Genomic DNA, 27278 nt, shown 5'->3' with positions numbered 1-27278 from the left:
TAGTTCCTGTTTTATTTTGAAATTGTTCCCTTGTGTGTCACAGTCTACTTGTCACTTCCTCCTGTGTTGTTCCCACTGATTCCCTCACCTGTCCGTGCTTACTCCACCTGTACCTCGTCTCGTCATTAGTGTCTGTGTATATAGCCTTTGTTCTCCCTCATGTCTTTGTCTGATCGTTCCTTTCCTTGTCGTTTCCCTCCATGATCCATGTGCTCCAGGTCTAGTAATTCGATGTCCCGCTCCTGCTCCCGTGCCTTCCTTGCCTTTGTTAAGTTAGCCTTCGTGTTTGTTTGTAGCTTGTGTTAGCCTGTTAGTCTTCCCTCGTGTTTGCCTCCCAACTTGGTCCTCAGTGTCTCCTCGTGTCTCCAGGTCCTCATGTTTCCAGTGTTGGTATGTTTTGTAGTTTTGTTTCTCTGTTAATTTTGTACTTTGCTTTTGTTTAAACTTTGCTTGCCTTTTGTTTTGTCTAGTTCGTTCCCCATGTTTACTCTGTTGGTTTTTTGCATTCAGCTTTTATTAAAAGCTCGCCTTTTTTTTTCCCCCTATACTGCCTCCTGTGTGTGTCTGCATCTGGGTCCTCTCCTTTAATAATTATCCCGTTAAAAACCGTGACAGAACGATCAGACCAGTATGGACCCAGCAGACATCGCCGCACTTAGAGGCATCATAGACTCATGGTCAGCTTATCTTGCTGGCAGGGTAGAGCTTGAGGATGCGCTTCAGGTTCTTTTAGACGTTGAAGAAGAACTGTTAGATCGGCCCTCATTTTGGGAGATTCAGGGGACAGTAGGAGTATTAGCTGAGGCTAAGAGACTGAAGGGGCTTATGGAGGAGTGGCAGGGCAGTGACCCCTATTTAGTCGCCTGCCAGCTGCCTGTGAGCATCTCGTCAGCCCCGGGGCTAGCTAGCCGTCAGCCAGCTAGCCTCCTGTCTACTGCAGGATCTGGCGGTGGTTCTCAGTCGGCGGCCCTGCCGGCGCCTGACCCTGTCCCTCGGCCGGAGGTCCGACCGAGTCCTGTCCCTGCCTCAGCCTCAACCCCAGACAAGCCCCCAGTGGATCCATTCTGGGGAACCCGCCTGGCATACAAGATGCCTCCCCGTAGAAGGCGACGTTCTCAGCAGCGTCGTGGCTCCCAGTCGGCGGCCCGGTCGACACCAGCCAGTGGCTCCCAGTCGGCGGCCCGGTCGACACCAGCCAGTGGCTCCCAGTCGGCGGCCCGGTCGACACCAGCCAGTGGCTCCCAGTCGGCGGCCCGGTCGACACCAGCCAGTGGCTCCCAGTCGGCGGCCCGGTCGACACCAGCCAGTGGCTCCCAGTCGGCGGCCCGGTCGACACCAGCCAGTGCTCCCCAGTCGGCGGCCCGGCCGACACCTGCTCCTGGCTCCCAGTCGGCGGCCCGGCCGACACCTGCTCCTGGCTCCCAGTCGGCGGCCCGGCCGACACCTGCTCCTGGCTCCCAGTCGGCGGCCCGGCCGACACCTGCTCCTGGCTCCCAGTCGGCGGCCCGGCCGACTCCTGCTCCTGGCTCCCAGTCGGCGGCCCGGCCGACTCCTGCTCCTGCTCCACGGTCGGCGGCCCGGCCGACTCCTGCTCCTGCTCCACGGTCGGCGGCCCGGCCGACTCCTGCTCCTGCTCCACGGTCGGCTCCCAGGCCGACTCCTGACCCTGCTCCACGGTCGGCTCCCAGGCCGACTCCTGACCCTGCTCCACGGTCGGCTCCCAGGCCGACTCCTGACCCTGCTCCACGGTCGGCTCCCAGGCCGACTCCTGACCCTGCTCCACGGTCGGCTCCCAGGCCGACAGCAGCCAGTGATCCTCTGCCGGCTCCCAGGCAGACAGCAACCTGTGATCCTCCGCTGGCTCCCAGGCAGACAGCAACCTGTGATCCTCCGCTGGTGGTCCTACCGACATCCAGGAGTGTTTCCCAGACGGTGCTTCGGCTTCCAGTGGGTCACAGCCTTCGCCTCCGCCGCCGGCTTCCAGTGGGTCACAGCCTTCGCCTCCGCCGCCGGCTTCCAGTGGGTCACAGCCTTCGCCTCCGCCGCCGGCCTCCGGAGGGTCACAGCCCACGCCTTCGCCTCCGCCGCCGGCCTCCGGAGGGTCACAGCCCACGCCTTCGCCTCCGCCGCCGGCCTCCGGAGGGTCACAGCCCACGCCTTCGCCTCCGCCGCCGGCCTCCGGAGGGTCACAGCCCACGCCTTCGCCTCCGCCGACGGCCTCCGGAGGGTCACAGCCCACGCCTTCGCCGTCGGTCCCCTGAGGGCTTTTGCCGTCTTCAACGTCCCCCAGAAGGGTCCTGCATTTGCCGCGGGCCTTCTGATTGGCCCCTGCCCCATACCTTGACCTCCTGGTCTCCCCCTACCCTGACTTTGGCCCCCCTCCGGACCCCCATCCACCCTCCCGGCTTCATTTGAACTTTAGCCCTCCTCCAGACCCCCCTCCGCCCTCCCGGCTTCTTTTGGACTCTCTTTTTTTTTGGTTGTTTGGGGCATCTGGAATCTGCCCCTTGAGAAGGGGGTACTGTCATGACTCTGTCTGTTTTGGTTTTATATTGTCATGATTCAGTGTTTTGTTCATTATTGTCATGATTCTGTGTCTGTTTGGTTTAGTTCCTGTTTTATTTTGAAATTGTTCCCTTGTGTGTCACAGTCTACTTGTCACTTCCTCCTGTGTTGTTCCCACTGATTCCCTCACCTGTCCGTGCTTACTCCACCTGTACCTCGTCTCGTCATTAGTGTCTGTGTATATAGCCTTTGATCTCCCTCATGTCTTTGTCTGATCGTTCCTTTCCTTGTCGTTTCCCTCCATGATCCATGTGCTCCAGGTCTAGTAATTCGATGTCCCGCTCCTGCTCCCGTGCCTTCCTTGCCTTTGTTAAGTTAGCCTTCGTGTTTGTTTGTAGCTTGTGTTAGCCTGTTAGTCTTCCCTCGTGTTTGCCTCCCAACTTGGTCCTCAGTGTCTCCTCGTGTCTCCAGGTCCTCATGTTTCCAGTGTTGGTATGTTTTGTAGTTTTGTTTCTCTGTTAATTTTGTACTTTGCTTTTGTTTAAACTTTGCTTGCCTTTTGTTTTGTCTAGTTCGTTCCCCGTGTTTACTCTGTTGGTTTTTTGCATTCAGCTTTTATTAAAAGCTCGCCTTTTTTTTCCCCCCTATACTGCCTCCTGTGTGTGTCTGCATCTGGGTCCTCTCCTTTAATAATTATCCCGTTAAAAACCGTGACAGACTTGAGATCTACAGCACAATAAAGTCAGAAATAATAACAATAAACACACATTAAAACAGACAAGAAACATCAAATGAACTACACACTCAGCCACAGAAGAGGCACAAACATCAATAAAGACAATCTGAGCAGACATGACGCGGCTTCTGAAACACTGCTGGTTGCATATGAAGCCGCGTGGAGGCGAAACAAAACACGACACACACAAGAGCAGAGGCGTGAGCGGAGGAGTGGAAGGGTCTCAGCAAACAACCAGCATCTGCAAACCCTCTGTTGGCTTCACCGCTCATCAACACAACTCCAAACACACAACAAGGACTTTAACAGCTCAACATCCACCAAGTTGTAGCAGTGACCCACGAGCGGTCCTCAAACACCACAGCTAGCACCATGCTAGCAAGCAAGCTGACACGAGGGTTCATTAGACTTCAAACATTGAGATAAATCCTATTGTTGCTGTTAGAGGAACATTATGAGTTCAGATCCGGTTCAGGAGGAGAGTTTAAACCTGACGACTCGAACAGATCAGAGACACGTGATCCGACACGGTGATCAATCTGAACAGGCCGGAGGTGATCAGGAGGAAGAGCAGAGGGATGATGGGCCTCAGAGGGATCCTTTAAAGAAACCCGACCAGCTGTTCAGCTGTGATGGACCCATTAAACCCACTTGACCCACCAGCGTGTTCAGAGTCCCCCAACAACCCCAAATTATGACCCAGCAAAGTTCACCTGAGTGGTGAGAAGACACTCGACAGGTGCTTCATCAATGAAACTGATTAAATCGGGACATCAATAACTGGACTCTTCATTCTAAAGTGGTTTTGTCTGTAATTAACAGTTTATGTTGAGTCAGTATGAAAAAGTGAAATTAATTGTTCCAAAGCTGCTGAAGTGATGGAGATCAGTGAGAATGTGGATGGTTCAAAATGTGGTCAGTTGCATTGTGGGAAATGTAGGATCCAGAGTTTTTAGCGTTTTGCAACACAAACATTCTTGTTCTGACCCAAGATTGAGACCCGGTCCACACGACACGGGTGTTTCTGAAAACAACTCTTTCTCTCTGAGTTTTGGCGTCTCGTACACGGGAAACTGCTGCCGGAGTGAAGATGTCCAGAAACAGTGTCGTGTAGACAGGAAGTCCAGGCCTGTGTTGGCTCCTGTGTGCAGGCTTCTGATTGGCCAGCGTGGCCGGACAGTAGTCACATCGCCACCTGGTGCTTGTTGGCTCTTGACACGCCTTGTTTTTTAAAATACCCATGTACATGTGGACCGGACCTACATTTAACCTCAACACTGTAGATTTCATGTGAGTGGATCAGAACAATGTGCACACATGAACCTGGAACACCTCAGGGTCCAAACACTCTGAAACACATCCCATATCTGAACCAGATTCAGGAAACAGCCACACTACTACAATAATGACTACTTCACCTCACTTTATACTTTGTTCCTCGACATGTCAGAGTTTATTGTACTTTCACACCAACACCTCCGTCTGACAGGTGTTCTTACTCTTCTCATCAATATTTTACATAAAAAACATATAAAAACTTTATAAAATGCAACACAATGTCAAAAGTTAACAACATTTCTCTGATATAAAATCACGTTTCTGGTTTCATGTCAGTATTTCACTGAAACTCAAAGATCAGAGAAAGTCCAGAAACTGAAGACTGTTGCATGTTGAAATCATCGGTGAGCGTTGTGTCAGGGGCAGGCGGGAGCGTTGACGCAGGGCTGAACTTCAACCTTCTTTCCACCGTCGGGCGGCGAGCCGCAGTCTGCAACTGGAGTCCCGAAGAACGACGCTGCCCGACTACACACACACACACACACACACACACACACACACACACACACACACACACACACACACACACACACACACACACACACACACACGCACACACACACACACACACACACATAAAGTTGAATTAAGATATTAACACAAGTTATTTATTAATGTCACGACAGTCAGTGTGTTTCTCCTTCATGTGACTCAGTGTGGAAGTGATTTGTGAAAGAAAATGTGCAGATTTATTATCTTTGAAGTTAAATATGTGTGTGTTTGTGTGTGTGTGTGTGTCTGTGTGTGTGTCTGTGTGTGTGTGTGTAATATCTACTGAAGTTAGCATGCTAACCAGCTAGCCTGTCTCGGTCCAAGGCTCTTATGTTAGCAGGGTAAACACTGACACTCGCTGGTTGTCGCTCCTGTTCAGCTGATGGCTGTTTATTCACAACAGGAGCTGTAAACAGGAGGTCACACAACATGTGGTCGTCATGATGTGATGGACGTGCTGCTGCCGCCCTGAACTGACTGAAGAGCATCAGACTTCTGACTGGAGGAGATGAAGCTGCCTGAACTTGTTATAAAGTTGTAATAAACCACAGCTCAGAGGCTGAGAGGTGAAGATAAACATCTTTTCTTTATCTGCAGCTGCTCCCTTTCCAGGAAGTCACATGACTTAAACAAGGTGAGCTGCAGAACAAAGTCCAGAGATAAAACAACCTCTGCTGCAGTCGGACAGACGAACCACAGCGCTGAGGTCACTTTCTTCTTGATTTGAACTTCCAGCAACAGGTGAGAAACGTTTCTTATTTTTCTATTTTCACTTCTCATGCTGAAGATGTTCATGTTAATATCTTCATGTGTAAAAAGCTGAAGGTGAAGTTAAATACTGTCTCAACACACTTTGTAGGTTTAATGCACATGAGGACAGACTGAGAGAGAAGACTCTCCATAAAAAGTCTAAGAGTCCACTCACACTCGGCCCAGTTTTTCAGTACCGTGCCGAACCACGATTGTCCGTCCTCCCCCGCTGGCCTGCAGTCGGCCTGAGCACAGTTACCTCTTGTGCATACGTCGTCTGGTCGTCGTGCGGACTCAGCACAATGCAGAACACAGAGAACAGGACTTTAGCAACTTTCTGGGGCTTATTTTGCGTAATTTTGGTCGTAGACGGCCTCTCATGTTCCTGGATTTCTTGATTATCCAGGAACATGAACATTGCACCAAAGCAAACCTCTTCCAGCCGTGCCAGGGTCAAAGAAGTGTGCCGTGCTTGGGCACAGTATGGATTGTCCAGTGTGAGTGCACCCTAAGATCCTTCCTGTAGATCTGTAACAAATACTCAAAAACAATCTTTAGTGTAAAGGGGGTTTAGGGTTTGGGGTTTTTGTTTGGACCCAAAATGCAGAGAACAGAGGCAGGTGTTCAGTCCAAGGGTGTTTTTGAACAATGGAAATATAATGAGGTGAAGGAGGAGGGCAGGCAGAGAGACGGTGAGGTCAAGAGACGGTGGAGAGTTTGTTTCCAGGCAGGCAGAGAGACGGTGGACAGATCTGTTCATGGAAGAAGGAAAAAACACAAGAATGAGCTGCGGTCCGATATCAAAAACGTAAAGAGAAACATAGAGATTAAATTCACTCAGGAAATAGCTCTAAAACTCGTATATTTATACGTGACAGAACAATCTGCCACCATGTAGTGGAGAGACCAGGGAGATATAGTCAGAGGCTGATGAGTTGATGGGAGACAGGTGCGTCTCTCTGCTGTCTCTCTGTCACGGGAGCAGGTGACCACGTCGCCCACGGACACGGACACACACAGGGAAGACGCAGGACAAAGGGAAAGGAGGAGGGAGTCTCCTACAGCAGGAACCGTGACACGGTCTGTTAAAATCAGTGGTTTTCATACAGTTCCCTATACACTGTACACCAAAGGGGAGCAGAAATCTCAATGTCCACCTGTATTCATATCTGTGGAAAATAGCCTCTATAACACCTGTTATCCAACCACTCTACATGTTCAGTGCAAGGCTTTTTTAGCGTATAGTATTTCCTATGTTTTGTGTTTGTGTCTCTACTCTTTCTTTTTCCTTCTGTTCGTATGTATTTATTCATACTGTCATCTGTCAAACATTTAAACTCTGTAAAGATGTGGTGGAGACAGGTCTCTGTAAAGATGTGATGGAGACAGGTCTGTGTAAAGATGTGATGGAGACAGGTCTCTTTAAAGATGTGGTGGAGACAGGTCTGTGTAAACATGTGGTGGAGACAGGTCTGTGTAAAGATGTGGTGGAGACAGGTCTCTGTAAAGATGTGGTGGAGACAGGTCTCTTTAAAGATGTGGTGGAGACAGGTCTGTGTAAACATGTGGTGGAGACAGGTCTGTGTAAAGATGTGGGGGAGACAGGTCTCTGTAAAGATGTGGTGGAGACAGGTCTCTGTAAAGATGTGGTGGAGACAGGTCTGTGTAAAGATGTGGTGGAGACAGGTCTGTGTAAAGATGTGGTGGAGACAGGTCTGTGTAAAGATGTGGTGGAGACAGGTCTCTGTAAAGATGTGGTGGAGACAGGTCTCTGTAAAGATGCGGTGGAGACAGGTCTCTGTTAAGATGCGGTGGAGACAGGTCTGTGTAAAGACGTGGTGGAGACAGGTCTGTGTAAAGATGTGGTGGAGACAGGTCTCTGTAAAGATGTGTTGGAGACAGGTCTGTGTAAAGATGTGGTGGAGACAGGTCTGTGTAAAGATGTGATGGAGACAGGTCTCTGTAAAGATGTGGTGGAGACAGGTCTGTGTAAAGATGTGATGGAGACAGGTCTCTGTAAAGATGCGGTGGAGACAGGTCTGTGTAAAGACGTGGTGGAGACAGGTCTGTGTAAAGATGTGATTGAGACAGGTCTCTGTGAAGATGTGGTGGAGACAGGTCTCTGTAAAGATGTGGTGGAGACAGGTCTCTGTAAAGATGTGGTGGGAACAGGTCTGTGTAAAGATGTGGTGGAGACAGGTCTGTGTAAAGATGTGATGGAGACAGGTCTGTGTAAAGATGTGGTGGAGACAGGTCTCTGTAAAGATGTGGTGGAGACAGGTCTGTGTAAAGATGTGGTGGAGACAGGTCTGTGTAAAGATGTGGTGGAGACAGGTCTGTGTAAAGATGTGATTGAGACAGGTCTGTGTAAAGATGCAGTGGAGACAGGTCTCTGTAAAGATGCGGTGGAGACAGGTCTGTGTAAAGACGTGGTGGAGACAGGTCTGTGTAAAGATGTGATTGAGACAGGTCTCTGTGAAGATGTGGTGGAGACAGGTCTGTGTAAAGATGTGGTGGAGACAGGTCTGTGTAAAGATGTGATGGAGACAGGTCTGTGTAAAGATGTGATGGAGACAGGTCTGTGTAAAGATGTGATTGAGACAGGTCTGTGTAAAGATGTGATGGAGACAGGTCTGTGTAAAGATGTGGTGGACACAGGTCTGTGTAAAGATGTGGTGGAGACAGGTCTGTGTAAAGATGTGTGAGTTATAATATGAGCTTTGTGGGGCTCTATGATAAGTAACCCTAACCACCGTATGACGGAAATAAAGAATTACAGAAAAATAGGATAATAGCGCATTAAATGGCTGATATTAAACACGTCACGCCCCACTCTACATGTATATGATAATATAGTCCTACACCTACATCATTAGGACAAACGGATATATTATTTTACACAAAGAAAGAAATATCTCCATGTATAACATTTGCAGAATGAACAAGTAGACCCATATAGTTATGAATATGTTGTAGACAGCGTTTCATGACGTTTATACAGTTTCTCCGAATGCAACAAATTTTAAAGTTTAGTGTTTTTTAAAGGGGGTCCGTCGAAGAAATATCAGGCTTTTACAGTGATGCAGCGAATAAACTGACACTTTTTACAAGGACAGAAACTTCTTTAAACTTATTTATATCATTAATGTAAAAATTACCCATTACATTGAAACATTCATTATTTGTGATTACATTAACAGTTGTTGGTAATTTATTAGAGACCCCCACAGATCTGTGATTACTGCTTTCATGGGAGCTCATATCTACCTTATAGGAGCTCAGCTCCATTGGCTCCCATGTATCTCGAACCCTGCGTGTGAACAAACATCTGTATTATTCACCCTGGACTTTACCTGTCAACTCCCTCATCCTAAGTCCTGGTGAGCCACATGTGTGAATAGAGCAGACAACTGATGACGTGTCATCTTCCATATTAGTGTCAAGAAACCTTATAAGAAGGAAGGGCCAGACTATGGTGACAGCTGTATGGAAGTCTATGGGAGATGATGGAGAAACACACTAAAACCCAACATATCTACGTCGTCTGACAACTGATGAAGAAATGCCTCCAGGTAATGAAAGAACACACTTCATAGAGGAAGTTAACACCTGAGATTTTATCATCACGTTGTTCATTTCTCCAGTTTGTGTAGGAAAGAGTCTCATCATCAGAAATCAGTCAGACCTGTCTCGTTGAACACAGTATAATCAGCCCATCAGTGGTTGACCTTCTCTCTGAGGTGTGTTCTCTCATTTTCTGGAGGTATTTCTTACAGTATGTAAAAAGTTGGATACAAGCACACCATTCCTCTGCGAGCTGAACAGGCCACAATCCCAGAATCATGAAGTTTCCTCTGATCCGTCTGCTGACTTTCTCTTACAGACCTCATCACACTGTGGCAGCTCTCTGGTTTCTGGTTGAAGGATCAGGAGGACACAGAAACCTTCATCATGGCCTCCGCTGATCAGCTGGTGAAGCTGATGTTCTCCTGGATCGAGCAGAGGGAGAACTGTGCAAAGCAGCTGAAGAAACTGGCTGATGAGTTGAAGTCACTCAGGGCGAAATGCAATGCTGCAGAATGTGTTGGCAGCACAGTGTCGGTGGTTGGAGCAGCAAGTCTGATCGGAGCTGGTGTGGCCACTTTGCTTACCGCCGGAGCAGCTGCTCCAGCTTTAGCTCTTGCAGGAGGAGTATATGGCGGTGTAGGTCTCACTGTATCTGTGACTACTAAGATCATCGAGCACTTTTCATCCAGCGCCACTTTGAAAGAGGCGCAGAAGATAGAAAAGAAGGGCAACAAGATTGCAGAAAATATCCAGAAACAGTTTGAGCAACTGAAGGCAGAGGTGAAGAAGATGTATCCCTCTGCAGACTCAGATGAAGTCGACCGACATGTCATGTCTGCATTCATGGGAGCCGTGGCCAGACGAAGTGGCCTGAAGCTGAACATCGATTTCAGCACACATGAGCGTTTTTATCATTCAGAACAAGGAACCAGACTGATCCCTGTTGCAGTGACAGCAGGACTGACAGCGATAGTTTGTGGTATTTTAGCAGTTTTCTTACTGAAAACTGTTGGGAAACAATCTAAGCTCTGGATGGCTGAAGCGACCAAACAACTCATCAAAGAAACGTCCTCAATAGGACTGAAAACAGCCCTTAAAGGAGGAGTCATGGTAAGATTCAGTAGCTACACACACGTACTGTTTGATCATCACACAGTGAATCACAGTGATTACACTTACATACCTACATATAGAATATATATATACTAATATAATATTTATTGATTGATTGCTTGTGTGATGTTGATGAATGTACATGTGCTGTCCTGGAGGCTGACAGGAGGGGCTGAACTTTGATACTTTGAAGCACCAGCTGAAGAGTTTTGATACTAATGAGAATAAAAAGGTCGTTCGACCTCATATTCTGAAATTTCAGGAGTGAATTTCATCCAGACGTGATCTTTATTCAAACCTAACTGAGTTGTTATCAACTAAAACAACCAAATTGCAACTAGAAGTTCATTTATGTCTTCTTAAACACATGAACAATGAATTGTTCTGGTAAAAAGCCATAAAACAAACAGGACACACACTCTGGTCGCCACACAGAAGTCAAACATAAAATCCTCTTGACCGACTTATCGTTCAGTCTTATCATCTGAGAGCTGGTTGCTGTTAATAACACGTCAGGTTGGATGTTTACATGTTCCAGCTTTACAGTAATGTTACTGACAGAGTGAACGAGACACGTTTCTGATTAAGAGGAAAACAAACGTTAAACTCCCTTTCTGAAAAGTTTGGCTCCAGATGAACATTGAAGCTTATGGGAGAGTTGGTGGTTTTGGTGTCTGTTTGCTTCCATGATAAATGATTTGGCTGCGCAGACACAACATGTCCTTCATTTCTGATGTATTTGATGTGTGTGGAGTTAAAAATGTGGGATTTTAATCCACATTTAGAGAAAAGTGTTTTTTCTCTACACGCGTCGATGATGTCATCCTCTCCAGCTCAATACACACCCACTGTAAAATCTGAAGCGACCTAAATATCCCTAAACGTAAACTGCGATGGCTCCAAAACCATTCAAGCGATCAAAATGTACCTTTAGGGCATCAAAGTCCCAAGTCTTGTGACCCACTGAGACTTTGAATCACGTGTCTATGTTGAGATACGGTGAAGCAACGAGGCTCCACAGACAGAGGGTTTCTTTATTTTGTGACTTCCAATTGAATTTGTTATGGCTAGTCAGGGAAGTCAGGACCCAGTTGCAGAGTTCAAAAAAGAAGAGTTTATTTAACAAAGGGAGGGAGAACAGTTCCTCAGGAAAATACTCAAATAAAGTAACAACGCAAAAGCTCTCTAGGAAAAGTAGCAACTAAAAATCTCCATAGAAATGGGAAAAGACTCAAGAATAAAAGTACAACTGAAAATGGTGTCGAGGCACAAAACTCACGATACAAAAAGGACACTGAAGGAATAACACGAGGCGAGGCGATCAGCTGGAGTCACACGGTGCACAGGCTTGACGCTGCAAAGCAAATGAATCATCCGGCACAGGAGACAAAGGGAGAGTGGCTTAAGAAGCCAACCAATTAGGGCAGAATGAGCTGCAGGTGTGCCAGGTGCTCTGTGCTCCAGGAGATTGCCCCGCCCCTTGGTGCACACTCTGAATGACAGAGAGAGAGAGAGAGAGATGTTACAACACACCAAAACATAACAAAAATCAAGACACAACAGTACCCTCCCCTCAAGGGGCGCCACCTGGCGTCCTACCTGGTTTACCTGGAAACCTGATGTAAAAATCCCGCAGCAGTTGCGGGTCGAGGATGAGGGAGCGGCTGACCCAGGAGCGCTCCTCGGGGCCGTATCCCTCCCAGTCGACCAGATACTGGTAGCCCCTACCCCGTCTGCGCACGTTCAGAATCCGGTTGACCGTGTAGGCTGGGTGGCAGGAGGCTGGAGAGGGCTTTCGGTGACTGGCTTGAGGAGGGAGACGTGGAACACAGGGTGGACGTTTAAGGAGGCTGGGAGGCGGAGGCGGACAGCGCTGGGGTTTATTATCTTCTCCACCGGATAAGGCCCAATGTACCTGGGGGAGAGTTTTCGGGAGTCGGTCTGGAGGGGGAGGTCTCGGGAGGAGAGCCACACTTGCTGACCCACCTGGTAGTCGGGTGAGGGAATCCGAAGTCGGTCCGCCAGACGTTGGTTGCGCTCAGCCGTTCTCCCTAATGCTGCACGGGTCTCCCGCCACACGCGTCTGACCCGGCGGAACTGAGCTTGGACAGAGGGGACTGCTGCGTCAGACTCTTGGTTAGGGAATAAGGGGGGCTGGTAACCGGTGTTGATCATAAAAGGTGAGAACCCGGTGGCTGAGCTGATGAGGGAGTTGTGGGCATATTCCACCCAGGGCAGGTGTGTAGCCCAGGATGATGGGAGGCGGGAAGCGACGCAGCGTAGAGAGGACTCCAGGCTCTGGTTGGCCCGTTCAGTTTGCCCGTTAGACTGGGGATGATAGCCGGAGGTGAGGCTGGAGGTGGTTCCCAGGGCCTGGCAGAAAGCCTTCCATACTCGCGAGGTGAACTGAGGTCCGCGGTCCGACACAATGTCCTGTGGAATCCCGTGCAACCTGAAGACATGTGTCACTAGTAGATTAGCAGTCTCCAAGGCGGTGGGGAGTTTAGGGAGGGGGACAAAATGAACCGCCTTGGAGAAACGGTCAAACACCGTGAGTATGGTGTCGTTACCTTCGGAGGGGGGCAGTCCGGTAACAAAATCCACTGCTATGTGTGACCAGGGACGTGGAGGAATGGGCAGAGGTTGTAGGAGCCCTGCCGGGGGTCGGTGGGAAGACTTGTTGCGGGCGCACTCTGTGCATGCAGCGATGAAGACCCGAATGTCAGAAGCCATGGACGGCCACCAGAAACGCTGCTGGACGAGAGCCAGCGTGCGGTGGACCCCTGGGTGGCAGGCTATCCTCGACGTATGCCCCCAGGTGAGCACTGATGACCTGGCAGACGGTGGCACGAACAACCGACCCGGCGGGCAACCGTCTGGAACCGTCTGGCCCTGCAGAGCTTCCTGAACCTCCTGTTCAACCTGCCAGCGAACCGCCCCCAGCACACACTCGGGATCCAAGATGGTCTCCTTAATGGGCTCCCCTCCCTCCAGGGTGAACTGACGGGAGAGTGCGTCCGGCTTGATGTTCCGAGACCTGGGGCGGTAGGTGAGGGTGAACTGGAAACGGCCCAGGAACAGGGCCCAGCGGGCCTGGCGGGTGTTCAGGCGGCGAGCTGTGCGGAGGTAGGCGAGGTTCTTGTGATCTGTCCAAACGATGAATGGCTGAGCTGCCCCCTCCAGCCAGTGTCTCCACTCCTGCAAAGCAAGGACCACCGCCAAGAGCTCTCGGTTCCCCACATCATAATAACTTTCAGCGGGGGTGAGTCGACGTGAGAAGAAGGCGCAGGGGTGGAGCTTATTGTCTGTGAGTTGGCGCTGGGAGAGGACGGCCCCGACCCCAGAATCTGAGGCGTCAACCTCGACCACGAACTGCCGCTCAGGATCTGGGTGCACAAGAACAGGGGCGTTAACAAACATGTCTTTTAATTTCACAAAGGCAGATTGTTCTACAGGAGACCAGGTAAAACTGAGTTTCGAAGGAAGTGAGGCGAGTAAGAGGGGCCGCCAGGCGGCTGTAGTTCTTTATGAACCTACGATAAAAGTTGGCAAACCCCAGGAAGCGCTGTAGCTGCTTGCGGGTGGTGGGAGTGGGCCATTCTTTTACTGCTTCCACCTTGGAGGGATCTGCCCGCAACCGCCCCTTCTCAACCACATAACCCAGGAAACTCACAGAAGACACATGAAATTCACATTTTTCAGCTTTAACATACAACTTGTTTTTCATTAGCCTTTTTAACACATCTCTAACATGAGTCACGTGTTCTTCCATGGAGCTAGAGAAAATCAAAATATCGTCAAGGTAGACAAACACAGTTTTGTTAAGCAGATCTCTTAACACATCGTTCACCAGGCTTTGGAAAACAGCGGGGGCATTAGTGAGTCCAAAAGGCATAACCAGGTACTCGAAGTGACCTAAGTGGGTGTTGAATGCTGTCTTCCACTCATCCCCCTCCTTAATCCTGATGAGGTGGTAGGCGTTCCTAAGGTCTAGTTTGGAGAAGACGCGGGCCGAATGTAAGGGGCTGAAGGCGGAGTCAATCAGGGGGAGTGGGTACTTGTTTTTCACAGTTATGTCATTCAACCCGGTGTAGTCAATGCAAGGCCGCAGGGTTTTATCTTTTTTCTCCACGAAGAAAAAACCCGCCCCCACCGGAGAGGAGGAGGGGCGAATGAGGCCGACTGCCACGGACTCTGTGATGTATTTTTCCATGGCCTCTCGCTCGGGTTTGGACAAATTGAACAGCCTCTTAGTGGGAAGAGGGGCCCCTGGCAACAAGTCAATAGCACAGTCGTAGGGTCTATGTGGGGGCAGTGAGGTGGCAGAAGTTTTGCTAAAAACTTGGCTGAGGTCATGGTAGTCAGGGGGTACATTAATTAACTCGATTACCTCGACTGCTGGAGCTGGATCTGCAGGCCTGGCGGGCAGAGCGGAACGGAGGCAGTGGGCGTGGCAGTGGAGACTCCAGTTGCGAATGGTGGCGGTGGACCAATCGACGTGGGGATTGTGAAGCTTTAACCAAGGGATTCCCAGAATGACAGAGTTCAGAGGTGAGGAGATTACATACAGTTCTAAATGTTCATGATGGTTACTGGAGAGTACTAATTTCAGTGGTTCAGTTTTATGAGTCACCAGTTCTATGAGCTTGCCGTCTACGGCGTGTACCTTCTTGGGAGAGGACAGTTCATAAATAGGAATGTTGTTACTCTTCACAATATTCCTGTCAATGAAGTTGTCATCGGCACCGGAGTCTACCAGCACCTGGACTGGAACCGAGTGTTCAGATCCGTGAATCATACCTGAAACCTGAATTCTTGACGTGTGAGAGGAAGAAATGTGGCTCACCAGAGTCCCCTCTAGTACCGGTGAGCCTGGTCTTTTGGCAACTCTGGGCAGCAGGAAACGAAGTGGCCACCTTGTCCACAGTAGAGGCACAGCTTGTCGTGCATCCTGCGTTGTCTCTCGGCTGGGGTGAGGCGGGCCCGACCCAATTGCATAGGCTCGTCAACAGGTGGCGGTCGTAGCTCTCGAGCATAGTGGGTGATGTCGGGCGATCCCGGAGTGGAGTCTGGGGAGCTGGGTTGAGCGCCAGAGATGAGCCACCTGCTCCTCGTCCTCTGCCGTTCCCTAGCTCTTTCCCTTATCCTATTGTCGAGGCGGATAGCTAAATCAACGAGGGAGTTGAACGAGTTACATTCCTCCCGAACCGCCAACTCATCCTTTAACTCCCCTGCCAACCCCTTAAAAAATATGGCTTGAAGAGCCGAATCATTCCACCCACTCTCCATCCATCCATCCATCCATTATCTGCCGCTTATCCGGGGCCGGGTCGCGGGGGCAGCTGCCTGAGCAGGGATACCCAGACTTCCCTCTCCCCGGACACTTCCTCCAGCTCCTCCGGGAGGATCCCAAGGCGTTCCCAGGTCAGCCGGGTGACATAGTCACTCCAGCGTGTCCTGGGTCTTCCTCGGGGTCTCTTCCTCCCGGTGGGGCATGCCTGGAACACCTCCCGAGGGAGGCGTCCAGGGGGCATCCGATACAGATGCCCGAGCCACCTCAGCTGACTCCTCTCGATGTGGAGGAGCAGCGGTTCTACTCCGAGCTCCTCCCGCGTGACAGAGCTCCTCACCCTATCTCTAAGGGAGCGCCCTGCCACCCTGCGGAGGAAACTCATTTCGGCCGCTTGTATCCGGGATCTTATTCTTTCGGTCATGACCCAAAGTTCATGACCATAGGTGAGGGTAGGAACGTAGACTGACCGGTAAATCGAGAGCTTCGCCTTTCGGCTCAGCTCTCTCTTCACCACGACAGACCGATACAACGACCGCATTACTGCGGCCGCCGCACCGATCCGCCTGTCAATCTCACGCTCCATCCTTCCCTCACTCGTGAACAAGACCCCGAGATACTTAAACTCCTCCACTTGAGGCAGGAACTCTCCCCCAACCTGGAGGGAACAAGCCACCTTTTTCCGGTCGAGAACCATGGCCTCAGACTTGGAGGTGCTGATTCTCATCCCAACTGCTTCACACTCGGCTGCAAACCGCCCCAGAACATGCTGGAGGTCCCGGCTCGAAGGAGCCAACAAGACAACATCATCTGCGAAAAGCAGGGATGAAATCCGGTGGCTCCCGAACCAGATCCCCTCCGGCCCATGACTGCGCCTGGAAATTCTGTCCATAAAAATAATGAACAGAACCGGTGACAAAGGGCAGCCCTGCCGGAGTCCAACATGCACTGGAAACAGGTCTGACTTACTGCCGGCAATGCGAACCAAGCTCCTGCTCCGGTCGTACAGGGACCGTACAGCCCTTAGTAGAGGGCCCTCGACCCCGTACTCCCGAAGCACCCCCCACAGAATGCCACGAGGGACACGGTCGAATGCCTTCTCCAAGTCCACAAAACACATGTGGACTGGTTGGGCAAACTCCCATGAACCCTCCAGCACCCTGCTGAGGGTATAGAGCTGGTCCAGTGTTCCACGGCCAGGACGAAAACCGCATTGTTCCTCCTGAATCCGAGGTTCGACTATCGGCCGAATTCTCCTCTCCAGTACCCTGGAATAGACTTTACCAGGGAGGCTGAGGAGTGTGATCCCCCGGTAGTTGGAACACACCCTCCGGTCCCCCTTTTTGAATAGAGGGACCACCACCCCGGTCTGCCAGTCCAGAGGCACTGTCCCCGACTGCCACGCGATGTTGCAGAGACGTGTCAGCCAAGACAGCCCCACAACATCCAAAGACTTGAGGTACTCAGGGCGGATCTCATCCACCCCTGCCCTGGTGCTTTGCCACCGGGCAGCTTCCGGACTACCTCGGTGACTTCGGCTTGGGTGATGAATGGATCAACCTCCGAGTCCCCAGCCTCTGCTTCCTCTATGGAAGACGTGTCAGTGGGATTGAGGAGATCCTCGAAGTACTCCTTCCACCGCCCGACGATATCCCCAGTCGAGGTCAACAGCTCCCCGCCTCCACCGTAAACAGTGTTGGCAGGGTGCTGCTTCCCCTTCCTAAGGCGCCGGATGGTTTGCCAGAATTTCCTCGAGGCCGACCGGTAGTCCTTCTCCATGGCCTCCCCGAACTTTTCCCAGGCCCGAGTCTTTGCTTCCGCGACCGCCCGTGCTGCAGCATGCTTGGCCTGCCGGTACCCGTCAGCTGCCTCAGGAGTCCCCCGAGCCAGCCAGGCTCGATAGGACTCCTTCTTCAGCTTGACAGCATCCCTTACTGTCGGTGTCCACCACCGAGTTCGGGGATTGCCGCCACGACAGGCACCGGAGACCTTACGGCCACAGCTCCGAACAGCCGCGTCAACAATGGAGGCGGAGAACAAGGCCCATTCGGACTATGTCCCCAGCCTCCCTCGGGATCTGGTCAAAGCTCTCCCGGAGGTGGGAGTTGTAGACCTCCCCGACAGAGGGTTCCACCAGACGTTCCCAGCAGACCCTCACAGTACGTTTGGGTCTGCCAAGTCTGTCCAGCTTCCTCCCCTGCCAGCGAAACCAACTCACCACCAGGTGGTGATCAGTTGACAGCTCAGCCCCTCTCTTCACCCGAGTGTCCAAGACATACGGCCGGAGGTCAGATGACACGACCACAAAGTCGATCATCGACCTCCGGCCTAGGGTGTCCTGGTGCCATGTGCACTGATGAACACCCTTATGCTTGAACATGGTGTTCGTTATGGACAAACTGTGACTGGCACAGAAGTCCAACAACAGAACACCACTCGGGTTCAGATCAGGGAGGCCGTTCCTCCCAATCACTCCCCTCCAGGCAACACTGTCGCTGCCTACGTGAGCGTTGAAGTCCCCCAGCAGAACGATGGAGTCCCCAGTTGGAGCACTCTCCAGTACCCCTCCCAGGGACCCCAAGAAGGCCGGGTACTCTGCACTGCCGTTTGGCCCATAGGCCGAAACAACAGTGAGAGACCTATCCCCGACCCGGAGGCGCAGGGAAACGACCCTCTCGTTCACCGGGGAAAACTCCAACACATGGCGGCTGAGCTGGGGAGCTATGAGCAAGCCCACACCAGCTCGCCGCCTCTCACCGCGGGCAACTCCAGAGTAGAAGAGAGTCCAGCCTCTCTCAAGGAGTTGGGTTCCAGAGCCCAGACTGTGCGTGGAGGAGAGCCCGACTATCTCTAGCCGGTAGCGCTCAACCTCCCGCACCAGTTCAGGCTCTTTCCCCCTCAGCGAGGTGACATTCCATGTCCCCATGGCTAGAGTCACCGTCCGGGGATTGGGTCGCCGGGGCACCCGCCCAGGACAGCCACCCAAATCACACCGCACCGGGCCCTTCTGAACCCTCCTGCGGGTGGTGGGCCTACTGGAGGGCGGGCCCACGTCGCTCCTTCGGGCTGTGCCCGGCCGGGTCCCGTGGGCAAAGACCCGGCCACCAGGCGCTCGCCTGCGAGCCCCAACCCCAGGCCTGGCTCCAGGGTGGGGCCCCGGTGACGCCATTCCGGGCGACGTACACTTCCTAGATGTCTTCTTAATCATAGGGGGCTGGAACCGCTCTTAGTCTGACCTGTCACCTAGGACCTGTCTGCCTTGGGAGACCCTACCAGGGGCATTAAGCCCCGGACAACATAGCTCCTAGGATCATTCAGGTACGCAAACCCCTCCACCACGGTAAGGTGTCGGTTCAAGGAGGACCCACTCTCTGCCGCTAAAATGCGAAAACTCATGGCGTACTCTGACACCGAAGAGCTACCCTGTTTGAGATCGAGTAACTGGCTTGTGGCCTGTCTGCCCTTTACCGGGTGGTCAAATACTCGTCTCATTTCGTTAGTGAATCGGTGAAAATCATTAACCAACTCGTGTTGTTGTGAAGATATCGCTAAGGACCAGGCTGCCGCCTGTCCAGTGAGCAAACTCATTATGAAGGCTATCTTAGCTTGAGGCGTAGCATAGGTGTGGGGTTGTTGGCTAAATACTAGCTGACACTGGTGTAGAAATTGCGAACAAGTACCTAAATCTCCTGAGTACCTGACTGGTATGGGGATGTACGGCTCGCGTGCTTGCGGGGCAGGGCTGGGAGGAGGATCGTCGGCTGGGGGGTGAGCGGCGGCTCCGGGAGAGGAGACGAGCTGGTCCTGCAGGGCGGCCAACTGACCGCCCAGTTGTGAGACGCTGGCACCGAGCTGCTGCAGGTGTTCCATCACCCGCCCCAGAGAGGACCCGTTCTGGTTTATTTTGGCGGCTTGCGATGAGAGTGCACGTTTGTAGTTGTCCATCTCTGCTGGGTCCATGCTTGGCCGGATGATTCTGTTATGGCTAGTCAGGGAAGTCAGGACCCAGTTGCAGAGTTCAAAAAAGAAGAGTTTATTTAACAAAGGGAGGGAGAACAGTTCCTCAGGAAAATACTCAAAAAATGTGCGTTAAGAAGCCAACCAATTAGGGCAGAATGAGCTGCGGGTGTGCCAGGTGCTCTGTGCTCCAGGAGATTGCCCCGCCCCTTGGTGCACACTCTGAATCACAGAGAGAGAGAGAGAGATGTTACAACACACCAAAACATAACAAAAATCAAGACACAACAGAATTTGCCAGATCAGCTTTGAAAACGCTGTTTTTTAGTGTGTTTTTCACTTTTTTTACCAAAACCATTCGCTACCAACATCATCACATGCTCGTCCTGATCCGGACGCACGTTTTGATGTATTTTTAGTGTTTGTGTGATCAAAACTGCAGGACTAGTTACGCGCCAAAGTTTTGTGTCAGAAGTATAATAATGAGTATGGTGAATAATAGATAGTGTGCGATGCACTATGAACATCAGGAACACTAAATGAATCAAGTATTGATCTGTTGACTATTGATCTTCATCATCAGGTTGTGGGAGGAGCTGTTGGACTGGGGTTTGCTCTTGATGAGGCGATTGACAACTGGAAAGACCAGATCAAGAACAATCATGAGACTGAAGCGAGCCGATCAATGAGAGACACAGCTGACGACATTCAAAAGCTGTGCAGCACAGCGAGGAAGCAGTTCGACGACATGAGGTATGATTATTGATTATGGGTGGGGCTCATTAAACTCTGCTTCTGTACACAGTTTGGACATTTCCTCCACTGATCATTCCCAACATTTAGATAAGTCTCAGTTCAGAGTAAAATGTGTTTGTTAGCAACAACTGATGTTTCCTGAATGATGCTAACGCATTTTATTCACAGGACGGCTCTGGAGAAGGAGATGGACAGAAGACGAAGAGAACGTGAAAAAAAGCTTCTCAGAGAGAAAATCACTCAAAGACTTGGGGGGGTTCTGGTAGTTGTTCTGTTCATTAGTTTAGTTTTCAGCTATTACAGAGGAAACATTATGAGTCCAGATCCAGTTCAGGAGAAGAGTTTAAACCTGATGACTCAAACAGATCAGAGACATGTGATCGAACAATGTGATCAATCTGAACGGACCAGATGTGAACAAAACAAAGACAGTCAGCAGGCCGAACAGACTGGAGGTGATCAGGGAGATGAGGAGAGGGATGATGAGGATAAAGAGAGAGATCAGGAGGAAGAGGAGAGTGATAGAGAGGAAGAGACAGAGGAAGGAACAATCAGGTTCGCGTTGCTCAATACTCGGTCGATGAATAATAAAATACCCCAGATCTTAAAGCTCATAACACAAAACAACCTGGACGTCTTTCTCCCAACAGAGACGTTCTTAAAGGATGATAAAGCAGAAACAGTCCTCAGCAGCACTTCACCAGAAGATTTCAGGTTCCACTCTCAGCAGAGGGAGGGCAGAGGAGGAGGGGTGGCGATTCAGTTCTCAGAGGAACTGCAGGGAGAACAACTTCACTTTGACCATCTAAACATAGCAAGCTTTGAGTTTGTTGTCACAGTTGTGCAACATGATGAGTGGGACCAACCTGTCGTGATCATCAACCTGTATCATCCACCAGGATACAACAAGGAACGATTCAGAAAGTTTCTGAACGAGTTTGAAAGTCTCCTGGATGAGGTCAAGAAAAAGTACAGCAGCATAATTGTGACTGGAGATTTCAACATCCACGTTAATAAAGAAAGGAGGTCCTATACTGACGAGTTTGAGTATCTTTTGCTTCTTAATAACCTTAAGCAGCATGTAGAGGAGTCAACACACCGAAGAGGTAACACTCTGGATCTGGTCATCACCACAAATGTTGAAGTCTCTGGTCTCTTTGTTCGGGATGATGGAATATCAGATCATTACACTGTTTATTTTAATGCAAAGCCAAAAAATACAAGTCAGGAAACTGAAGAAAACAAGAACGACGAGCAGACAAAACGATTCAAAAAGACGGAGGAAGGGCGCTAGTGAGCGACTGATGGAGTAAGACGCTTAACTCGGAGCTCCTGCAGAATATGCTATAATTTCATAATTAAATGACATCAAATCTTCAAATTACATTCAATACCCTACAAAAACCTGATTAGTACATTGAAGGAAGACCCAAAGAGAGTCCAAGTGCAGTCGATGGCTTCTAATCTCCGAAAATATAAATTCGAGGGCACGTCCAACACAAGGCCCAACACCTCCTCGAGTAAGAGTTCAGGTAGCCCCACCTCGGCCACGCCTGAGCCCAGGAACACATCGACCATGGACATCGTCGCAATCAAAACGGATATCCTCTCCTCACTGAGAAAAGACATATCCGCGGTAATAAGAGAGGAATTGAAGAGTGCCTTAGCAGACGACTTTGAATCTATTAAGAGGGAATTGATGGCAGTGAGATCTGAAATAGCTAACAATGCTACGGCTATCCACGCTGAGCTCGAGCATGTGAAGGCTAACGTCGGAGCTGTTGAGGAGGGACTGTCAACATGGTCGGACGAGGTCGTGTCAACACAGCGCACAGTGAAAGATCTTGAGAAGTTGGTGGGTGATCTAAGAGAAAAGTGTGAGGACTTGGAGGGGAGAATGAGGAGAGGAAATATTCGGTCACGGGAGTCGCTGAGCAGCCGGGGTCCAGCTCGCCCGCAGCAGTTGCGAAACTCCTCAAAGAAGTTTTCCAGATGGATAAAGAAGTGATGGTCGAGCGCTCACATCGCAGCCTGGTGCAGAGAGGAGCAGGGGACAGGCCGCGCCTAATCATCGCAAAGCTACACAACGAAGGAGATGCTCTGGCCATACTGAGGAAGGCCCGGGACCGAGGCGGCAGACTCCAATACGACGGAAATACGATCGCTGTATTCCCAGACTACACGGTCAACGTCGCCAAAGCCAGGGCGGCTTTCACAGATGTCAGGAAGATGCTGCGGGGGAGACCGGGAGTCCGCTTTGGAATATTCTTCCCTGCTCGATTTCGCATCTCCCACAATAAGGAGGAGAAGGAGTTTTTGGATGCCACTGAAGCCATGGACTACGTGAAGAAAAAAGTCATCACAACAGCGGAGCCAGAGAACTGATCGTGCCCATATCTAACACGGGAGGTAACGTGTGATCACATCCTGTGATGTTTCTGATAGTTAACGATCAATGTGAGTACTATACGCCTCAGTACTGTGTACGATATGTTTAGTCTTCGTATAGTAGTACAGTATAGGTCCTCCCTGGGTGTTCGTATACTGGTGTGCCGGCACGACTGTACGCTCAGATGTGTTTTTTACGTTATCATGCGCGTGCCCGGCACATAGAAGTGTCAGTGAGCGGGAGACCTTATCAGTACACTGGAGTGGACTTGTTTTCTAAGTCTTCATTTCATTTATTCATAATATTATTGCTACATTTGGTTTATAAACAATGCATAACAACTCTGACTACATATGCATTGTGGGGAATTTGTCGTCATAGTGTCTTTGATAAAGTGCCTTACTCTGCGGGAGCCTGAGTGTTCAACAAGTGATTGTTATCCTGTCTGGCTTTGTGTCCAGGCAAAGGCGAACGCCTTTAAGTACGGTTCGCACAGCTGCACGTTCTGACCCGCAGCCCGGGACCCCGTCCCAAGAGACTGACCAGTTAATGTTGGTTGAGTTCACGTTTCTTTCAACCTCATGGTTCGTTCTTTCTATGCAGATCCCTCTGTTCCCCAGGGATCCCAATGTAAAAATAAGAGCTATTGGGGAATTGTTTTTTCCCCCTGTTCCAACACAAATGGTATATGATAATGCTTAAACCGATGTACAAGCACACTGCTGTTTTCACTTATGGATATTTTTGTTTTTGTTTTGCTTTTTTTTGTTTTGTTTTTCCTACATCATCCTCCCAAACCCATTCTCTAACATCCACCCTATCATATGCAGGCACTGTATAGTTTTGTACGACTCTTCTGTGACTTCTCCTCCTCACCTGCTCCCTTATCTATCAGTATATTGTTTGAAGCTAAAGGGTTGTGTTGTTCCATATTCTGATGCTCAGTCATGGGATCCCTGAAGGTAATTAGTTATAATGTCAAGGGTCTTAACAGTCCCATAAAGAGGAAGAAAATCCTTAATCAATTAAAAAGAGCACATTGTCAGATAGCCTTCTTGCAAGAAACCCACTTATCAAATATAGAACACGATAAACTCAAAAGATCTTGGGCAGACAAAGTATTCTACTCATCACATAAATCAGGTAGAAAAAGAGGAGTCTCCATATTAGTGCATAGACATGTTAATTTTACACCCACTAACGTTCGTAAGGACTCTGAAGGGAGATTCGTCTTAGTAAATGGATCTATTGATGGCATACAGGTCTCATTGATGAACATATACGTCCCAAATGAGGATGAGCCCAGCTTCATTACTACAATTTTTGCCACAATACTACAGCACACCTCCGGTATTCTACTGATGGGAGGGGATTTCAACTGTGTCATGTCCCAACATATGGATAGACAGCCGCCATCAAAAACACCCATTTCTCAAATGAGTAAAACACTCAAACACTTATCGAGTGAGTCTGGGTTAGTGGACGTTTGGAGAACTAAATTTCCTAAAGGTAGAGATTTTACTTTTTATTCCCACAGACATTTGTCTTATTCGAGAATCGATCTCTTTTTCACCCCCAAAGCAGAGCTACATAGGATAGAGGATGTCAAGATCCTGCCAATAACAATATCCGATCATGCACCTATTGAAATATCATGGGACATAGGACATAGATTAACGACCAAACAGTGTAGACTAAATGCATCACTTTTAAATGACAAAGAATTCACTACTTTTGTAATAAATGAACTAAAGGACTATCTTGATATGAACATCTCTCCTGAAATATCCCCCCTCATCCTATGGGACTGTGCTAAGGCGTACATTAGAGGCCGCATCATCTCATTTGCAAGTGCAAAAAAAAAGGATAGGGTAGCAAGGCAGCGTGAATTGGAACATAAATAGTACGATTGGAACGACAGCATAAAAGAACACTAACTCCCAATTTGCTCAAGGAGCTCAAACAAACACGGAGAGATTTAGACAGTCTGATTACGGAAAAGATTGAGGGTAATTTGAGGTTCACTAAGCAGAAATATTATGAAAATGGCAACAGAGCAAGTAGACTATTGGCCTTAAGACTTAAAAAACAACAATCCTCTAATATAGTACACAAATTAAAATTTAGTAATTCAACACTCACAAAACCAGACGAAATTGCAGGGTCTTTTGCTGAATTTTACAAATCCTTATACACAAATACAGACACCTGCACCGATGATAAAGAATTGGCACAATTTTTGAAAGATATTAATTTAGAACAGTTATCTGAGCCGGAGGCAAAGGAACTAGATGAACCTATCAAAGAATCGGAAATACTACAGGCCATCTCTACATTAAAAAATGGTAAAAGCCCTGGACCAGACGGCTATATCAATGAATTTTACAAAACATTTAAAAAGATAGTGGCACCCTTGCTGCTAAAAGCCTACCATTATGCATTGCAATCTGGAATCCTGGCACCCTCTTGGAGGGAAGCAACAATAGTTGTAATACATAAAGAAGGAAAGGATCCTACCAAATGTGAATCATATAGGCCAATATCCTTGTTGAATACAGACCTACGTATATTAACATCCATATTAGCGAGGCGTGTTAATAAAATTATAACAAACATTATTCACCCAGATCAAACTGGGTTTATCATTGGAAGATACTACGCCGACAATATTAGAAGACTGTTAAATTTGATGACCCATTCAGAGACTAAAGGGAAGGAAGCAATGCTACTATCACTAGATGCCCAGAAAGCGTATCCTGGCAAGAGTATCCTGGCAATACCTTTTTCAAACATTGAAACGGTTCCAATTTGGCCCTAAATTCATTCAGTGGATACGAATCTTATATTCCAATCCACAAGCTGCTGTGAAAGTGAACGGGTTTCTATCAGACCGATTTGCCTTGGAGCGAGGATGTAGGCAGGGATGTTCTCTTTCGCCTTTATTGTTTGATTTAAGTATCGAACCATTAGCACAGCTTATAAGGGATGATAATAACATAAAGGGACTGTCAATAAATGGAGAACAACATAAATTATCATTATACGCGGATGACGTGCTCCTGTATCTCGCTGAACCTACAATAACAATCCCACGTTTAAAGGACATTATCTCCACATTTGGGTATTTTTCAGGATATAAAGTTAATATAGACAAAACGATGGCCATGGATATAGGTAATACAATTTCCCAAACAGTTAAGGCCCAGAGTGGGTTTAAATGGCCCAAAGATGGAATTAAATATCTTGGCATCAAAATTCCCCCACTGTTAGAAAACTTATTTCACGTGAATTACGGAACCTTAATGCAAAATATTAGCAAGGAGTTGGACAGATGGTCGACGCTCCCCTTATCCATGGCAGGCCGCATCGAGTGTATACGAATGAATGTCCTACCTAAACTACTCTACCCATTCCAGATGCTGCCTGTAGACGTCCCTAAATCTACATTTGATAAACTAGACAAGCTGATTTCAAAATTTATATGGCAATCAAAACGTCCTAGGGTCAGACTAAAAATACTTCAGCTATCCAAATCACAGGGGGGCCTCAAACTCCCAAACTTCAGGTTGTATTTCTGGGCTGCGCAGTTGAGACCCCTAATAGCATGGCTGCAAGACTCTGTATGTACAAGGTGGCTAGACATTGAGAAAAGCACATGCCAAAGGCCCTTACAGACTCTGCTTTTCTTAGATGTTCCGATTGGTGAGACTCAAATGAGCGAGTGGACTAGGACCACATTGAAGATTTGGAGAAAAATAAAACTATCTTATGGGCTGCCTAAAGCAATCTCAGCATTAACCAACATTGGTTTCGTAGATGGTTTTGTCCCCTCTCGGATGGACTCAGGTTTTAGAAAGTGGTCTGAGTACGGCCTCACAAACCTGCACCAACTTCATAAAGATGGGTGTTTTAAATCATTTGAACAGTTAAGATTGGAATTTACACTCCCCAATACAGACTTTTTCAGGTATTTACAACTAAGGGACTTTGTGACAAAACATAGAGAGTGGACTAAAATCCTAGAGCCCACCCCAATTGAAGAATTTTTGATAAAATTACAAATTGGTAGCGGAAATAAGAAAATTATTGGCCATTTTTACAAACTGTTTATAGATATGTGCTCCAACGAAACTCTTCAGATTAAAGAAAAATGGGAAAATGAAATGAATATAGGCATACAGCAAGATGGGTGGGAGGAAATATGTACAGCAGCACATCAAGTAACTAACTCTAACACATGGCAGGAATTCAGGTGGAAGATAATAATAAGATTTTTTAGGACACCAGCAATCATATCCAAAATGGGGCCCACGCACTCAGATAGATGCTGGAGAAGTTGTGGGTCACACACTGGTAACCTTACTCACATACTTTGGACATGCCCT

The 27278-nt window shown here is 49.0% G+C and overlaps 1 protein-coding gene across 1 annotated transcript in view; it reads left to right on the top strand.

Moving 5' to 3' along the window:
- Window positions 1-5644: 5644 nt before the first annotated feature.
- The window catches only part of LOC141020011 (uncharacterized), a 41994-nt gene continuing 20360 nt past the window's right edge, over window positions 5645-27278 (top strand). The window contains exons 1-3 of the mRNA XM_073495046.1: window positions 5645-5812; window positions 9705-10498; window positions 20332-20501. Of these exons, the coding sequence (XP_073351147.1) occupies window positions 9773-10498; window positions 20332-20501 (896 nt within the window). The 5' untranslated portion in view covers window positions 5645-5812; window positions 9705-9772. The remainder of the gene's footprint in view (window positions 5813-9704; window positions 10499-20331; window positions 20502-27278) is intronic.

Source organism: Pagrus major, chromosome 23 (assembly GCF_040436345.1).
Source record: "Pagrus major chromosome 23, Pma_NU_1.0".
NCBI lineage: Eukaryota > Metazoa > Chordata > Actinopteri > Spariformes > Sparidae > Pagrus > Pagrus major.
The sequence above is the reverse complement of the archived record's forward strand: the minus strand, read 5'-3'. Positions and strand labels throughout refer to the sequence as shown.